Raw genomic sequence first — 6,316 nt, 5'->3', positions numbered from 1 at the left:
ATTCTGGATGATAAAATTACGTGAACGAACAAAATAGACATGGTGGAAACCAGCCGTGTCAGTATTAGAATTGGATATGAATTCAGTCGATGATTGATTCAATTGCAATCTATTTAGTCATAATCTAAAGTAGTGCCCTAGACTTGGCTAGCTAATGTTATCTCCTGCTTTAATCTTCTTGTTGATTTGCGCATGACACGGCCGAAAAGGCGGAGGAGCCCCCACGTTCTCCCGCATCAACCAATCCCTAATCTCCTGCCTTCGGTTCCTAAATAATGTCATACGTGATGGGAGAGGCAGCCAGCCGTGGGGACCCCCCGTGTGACGTCGGCCATCATTACAATGTAAGCGTGGGGGAGGGAGCGCCCACACGGGACTCTCCCCTCTCCTCCCCTTTTGTCTGCGTCTGCTTCCACCCACCACCCCCACCAATAATTGCGTCCTATCCACAACCCTCGCGTCCGCACGTGTGCCAGTCTCCGCCCCCGAGAGGAGGCAACGGCGGGACGATGATGATGATGATGATGGTGGTGGTGGTGGTGGTGGAATCAGGTCGCGCCTCCTTGTCTTTAGTCACGCCCGACCTCTTCCCCGACTGCATCCCACGGCTGTGGACATCCGATCCGTTCCGGTTGAGAGGAAAACCGAGAGCGCAAGTCCTCCCCATGTCGCGGTACGGTCACGCTACGCGGACATCCGCACGTACCACCCACATGTTGGACCACCCCCGCCCGTCCTTGTTTTCGACCCGACCCAACTCAACTCAACCCAAACCAGGCGAGAATAAAAATAAGAGAAATGAAGATAAATAGTAGTAAATATTTAACGCATCGTTCCTCTCCCATGCCCTCCACCCTTTCTTTTCATTCTTATATTTTTGTTCGTTATTATTGGTGGGTGACCCGTCCAGATTTATTAGGGCTGCGAGTTGGTTTCCTTCTTTCTTAGTCGCTGCCGCCCACGACGTTCCTTTCCACATGTGCGTGTCCGTCGTCACGTAGCCTTTCCCACTCCGATATTGCCTTTCACATCGGTAATCATGTAATTGTTATCCCACCCCCAGATGTTGCCTTTCTCAAAATTACCAATCTGCCCCCCCTACCACTTCACCCCGGCCCCCGGGGTAGTATCGTCCGACGGAACAGGAAACACATGACCCCTCCCTCCCTCTCTCCTGCGCCTGGTCTCAAGACCAGGGGTGATTCGGTAATTGCACTGCACAACCCACTCGTCATCAAACATTTAAACATGTGTTCGTGATAAGCAGATGCAGTCACTTACTTCTACGATACATTTAGAAACACTTGTATGATTTAAAGTTAATCATCCTAATCGAAAATATTCCATTCGAAATTTACCACATCCTGATAGATTAAGTAATGTCGCGTTAATTAAATTCAGTTTGAGCTATTTTAAAGAGAAAAAAAAAAATTGAGTGGGTATTTTTTTGGCCTGCCACAGTAAAAGTCAACTGGGGGATCACCGTGGCCCCCATAGCCAGTATCCCTTTGCATCGACCCTTGGTGAGTCGATTTGCCAATCAGGCTTCGATAATTAGATAAGTAGTACATCATATTTTTGTGGAGGAAGTACACCCATGACGTACGTGAACGTGGAATCAATACTTAGAAATAAGAAGAGAATAAAAGGAAAAAAAAAATACAACAAACCTAAAACGGCAGAAGAACAGAAGACTTGTTTCTTCTTCATACTACATGGAGCTTTTTAGCGTAAGCATTCCTGGAGGGCTGCTGACCTTCCCCACGTACATGGCGGGGATTCATTGCAACGCTTACAAGACGCAAGCGATTAATTAAGGAGATGATGAGACGATAAATTAATAGGAAACTAGCTGTAGGTAAAGATGGGGAGGGGCACACGCCATGTGACCCCCAGCTGTTGGGCTGAACCCTCTACCCTCTCCTCCCCTCCTTCCCCTCTCCGCAGTCTCTCCCCACCTCCACCCTTCTCCCTAATTGTGTCATTGTTAAATGAGTCGCTCTCTTCCTCACTCCCATCCTTTTCCACTCGCCTCCCTTTGCTTCCTTTCTCTCTCTGCGGTTCCCTAACCCTCTCCTCCGCTCGCTTCATCCCATGAAGAAGAAGAAGAAGCAGCAGCAGCAAGTCCTAGCAGCCGCCATGACAACAAAGCTCCCCCGTTGCCTCTTCGCCTCCTCCTCCACCCTCCTCCTGTTCCTCCTCTCGTTCTTGTCCGCCTCCGGATCCAGCGAAGCTGGCGACTTGGACCTCCTGATCGCCTTCAAGGCCTCCATCTCCAACCCCCAGATCCTCCCCAGCTGGAGCCGCGGCGACCTATCCCCATGCTCGTTCGCCGGCGTCAGCTGCGACGCCGGCGGTCACGTCGTCGCCGTCGCGCTCCGGGGAATACCCCTCAACACCGACTTCCACTCCGTCTCTTCTTCGCTTCTGGCCTTAGGGAGCCTGCAGAGCCTCACTCTCCACGCCGTTAACCTCACGGGAACCCTCGCCGCTGCCGGCGAAGCTCGCTGCGGGGGACTGCTCTCCGAGCTCGACCTTTCCGGAAACATCCTCCTTGGTTCCCTTGCCGACGTCCACGCCCTTGCCGAGGTTTGCTCAGGGTTGAAGTCGCTCAATCTCTCCGGCAACTCCGTCGGGAATCATCCTGCCGGTGGAGCTGCCGCTGTGGGGTTCAAGCTTGAAACCCTTGACCTCTCCTTCAACAAGATCTCCCGGCAGGACGAACTTCGGTGGCTGTTCTCTAGCCTCGGCGGTTTCCGCCATATCGACTTGATCGGCAACCGAATCAACGGCGGGAGGTTCCCGGAGATCACCAACTGCTCTGCTCTTCAACATCTGGACCTCTCGGCTACCGGCCTCTCCGGCGAGCTCGGCGTCGGGGCCCTTGGCCGCTGCCCGAGCTTGCTCTACCTAAACCTCTCCTCCAACCACCTCGCCGGTAGCCTCCCCTCCGACCTCTCTTTTTGCACTTCGCTGACCTCCATTAGCCTCTCCAATAACAACTTCTCCGGCGACCTCCCGACGGACGCCCTCGCCTCCATGCCTAACCTTAGGTTCCTTGAGCTCGCCTTCAACAACTTCAGCGGGAGCCTCGGGGACTCCATCTCCAAGTTGCCGCTCCTCGAGGTGCTGGACCTCAGCTCGAACCACCTGACCGGGTCCATCCCATCGGGGCTTTGCCCGAGCCCTGACTTCGGCTTGAAGGAGCTCTACTTGCAGAACAATCAACTCACCGGCGTCATTCCGGAATCGCTGAGCAATTGCACCGAGCTGGTCTCCCTCGATCTCAGCCTCAATTACATCGGCGGAATCATTCCTCCCAGTCTGGGCTCGCTTTCCTCCCTTCGCGATCTAATCATGTGGCAGAATTCGCTGGAGGGCGAGATCCCCGCCGAGCTATCCAACATCAGGACCCTGGAGAACCTCATTCTGGACAACAATGGCCTCACCGGAGCGATCCCTCCCGAGCTCGTCAACTGCACCAATCTGAACTGGATCTCCTTGTCGAGCAACCAGCTGAGCGGCCCCCTCCCCTCCTGGATCGGCCAGCTCCGCAACCTGGCCATTCTTAAGCTCGGCAACAACTCTTTCTCTGGCCCCATCCCGCCGGAGCTCGGTGACTGCAAGAGCTTGATCTGGCTCGACCTTAACAGCAATCAGCTCAACGGGTCCATCCCGCCGACCCTGGCCAAGCAGTCCGGAAACATTGCAGTCGGCCTGGTCACCGGCAAGCGGTATGTGTACCTGCGGAACGACGGGATCAGCAGCCACTGCCGTGGCACGGGTAACCTCCTGGAGTTTGCTGGGATTCGGCCGGAGGACCTCAACCGATTGCCCAGCCACCGAATCTGCAACTTCACCAGGGTTTACATGGGGAGCACCCAATACACTTTCAACAACAACGGCTCCATGATCTTCCTCGACCTCTCCTACAACCAGTTGAGCGGCCAGATCGCAAAGGAGATTGGGAACATGTACTACCTCATGATCCTCAATCTTGGCCACAATTTGTTATCCGGTCTGATCCCCACGGAGCTAGGGAGCCTGCGGTTTGTGGCGGTGCTGGATCTTTCTCATAATGCTCTGGAGGGTCCAATCCCTTCCTCCTTCTCTGGCCTCGCCATGCTGTCGGAGATCGACCTCTCCAATAACAAGCTGAACGGGTCGATACCGGAATTGGGTCAGCTGGCGACTTTCCCACGGTACCGGTACGAGAACAATTCAGGCCTCTGTGGCTTCCCTCTCCCCTCCTGCGAAGGCAACACCGGTGCTAACTCCGGCAACCAACATCAGAAAACCCATCGTCGACAAGCCTATCTTACCGGAAGCATCGCGATGGGAGTTTTCGTCTTCGTGTTTTGCATTTTTGGCCTGGTCATAGTCGCAGTGGAGAAGAGAAAGAAGCAGAGGAACGGCAAAGGTAACAGCAACAACTCCAGGGATTTCTACATCGACAGCCGTTCTTACTCCGGTGCCGGCATCTCTAATTGGAAGCTGACCGTCACCAAGGAGACCTTAGTAATCAATCTCGCCACATTCGAGAAGCCGCTCATGAAGCTTACTTTAGCAGACCTCATCGAAGCCACAAACGGGTTCCACGATGACAGCAAGATCGGTTCGGGTGGATTCGGTGATGTCTACAAAGCGCAGCTGAGGGACGGAAGCGTCGTCGCCATAAAGAAATTGATTCATGTCAGCGGACAGGGTGATCGTGAGTTCACCGCCGAGATGGAAACCATAGGAAAGGTCAAGCACCGCAACCTGGTTCCTCTGTTGGGCTACTGCAAGGTTGGGGAGGAACGGCTTTTGGTATACGAGTACATGAAGTACGGCAGTCTGGAAGACGTGTTGCACGAGAGGAGGAAGGCGGGACTAAGATTGAATTGGGCAGCGCGGAGGAAGATTGCGGTGGGAGCAGCCAGGGGTTTGGCGTTCCTGCATCACAACTGCATCCCGCACATCATCCACAGGGATATGAAGTCCAGCAATGTGCTTCTGGACGAGGACTTGGAGGCAAGGGTGTCGGATTTCGGGATGGCCCGGCTCATGAGTACGGTGGACACACATTTGAGCGTGTCGACACTGGCGGGCACGCCGGGCTACGTGCCGCCGGAGTACTACCAGAGCTTCAGGTGCACCACCAAAGGCGACGTGTACAGCTACGGTGTGGTCTTGCTGGAGCTTCTCACCGGGAGGTCGCCGACGGATTCGTCGGACTTTGGGGACAATAACCTGGTGGGGTGGGTGAAGCAGCACTCCAAGGTGAGGATAAGCGACGTCTTCGACCCGGAGCTATTGAAGGAGGGTGCCGCCGTCGAGCTGGAGCTGTTGGAGCACCTCAAGATTGCCTGTGCCTGCCTCGACGAGAGGCCTTTGCGGCGACCGACGATGCTGAAGGTGATGGCCATGTTCAAGGAGATACAAGCGGGGTCGATGGTGGACTCGAACGCCTCCGCCACCGCCGCCGCCGCCGCCGCTTCCGTGGATGACGCCTTCGCCGAGGTGGACATGAGCTTGAAGGAGGAAAGCAAAGAAGAAAAATGTTAAGAGCATTTCAGTTCTGGCCTTCGCACCACTGCGGTGCGGTGCAGTGCAGTGCAGTGCAGTGCAGTGATGGTTGGACACAAATTTTCCGTGTGGTTTCGTCATGGAATGTACCATATAAGTTTGTTATGCTTCTTTTCGGTCTCATACGCATTAGGCCAATGTTCTTTGTACATACAAAGTGAAATTTTCTTCTCTACAACACTCAGCAATGGTGGTGGAACCACTGCTCTCTGCATTCCCTTTCTCGCATCGACCTGCTTCCAACCCCCATTAACCTTCCCGTTGCATCTCTTGGTTCACGTACGTTTTTGCCTAAAAGGCGATGGCCACAATCACCTGTATGCTGATGTAGCATCCATCGCCAAGGAGTCGTCCAATTTTTCTTCCTCGAATGGGCGATGCTGACCATCCACCCTCGTGGTGTTGCGTGCTTTCGAGTCAGTGCTGCTTCCCCTCTCCCATGTGGCCCTTGCATTAGAAAACAAGCATGCCAGCTTTTGCTCCCGAGTCCTAAATTGAGCCCTGGTCTGCTGTAGGGCGACCAACAGCAAGACCAAGTTTGGCCAACCGGAGCCCAGCACAGATTCTCATCCTAGCGGGGGTCCCGCAGAGATCGGGGGTACGTGTGGGTTTGCATCAACGACTCGTGATGCCCGGGTTTCAGATCATCGACCCTTTCTCCTGCCTTAATCTGGTCAAAGGTTCTTCAAGCTTTTGTCATCTTTTATGTATCTCCAACGTGATTCGGATGCTCGTGCGTTAGTATCGA

General features: G+C 54.1%; 1 protein-coding gene across 1 annotated transcript; it reads left to right on the top strand.

Annotated features, from left to right (window-relative positions):
- Nucleotides 1-1,959: 1,959 nt before the first annotated feature.
- On the top strand, nucleotides 1,960-5,739 carry LOC135609734 (brassinosteroid LRR receptor kinase BRI1-like). The gene has a single exon (XM_065103302.1). The coding sequence runs from the start codon at nucleotides 2,095-2,097 to the stop codon at nucleotides 5,545-5,547; it is 3,453 nt and encodes a 1,150-aa protein (XP_064959374.1). The 5' UTR covers nucleotides 1,960-2,094; the 3' UTR covers nucleotides 5,548-5,739.
- Nucleotides 5,740-6,316: the final 577 nt, after the last annotated feature.

Source organism: Musa acuminata, chromosome BXJ2-4 (assembly GCF_036884655.1).
Source record: "Musa acuminata AAA Group cultivar baxijiao chromosome BXJ2-4, Cavendish_Baxijiao_AAA, whole genome shotgun sequence".
NCBI lineage: Eukaryota > Viridiplantae > Streptophyta > Magnoliopsida > Zingiberales > Musaceae > Musa > Musa acuminata.
Note: the sequence above shows the minus strand (reverse complement) of the source record. Positions and strands in the feature narration are given on the sequence as shown.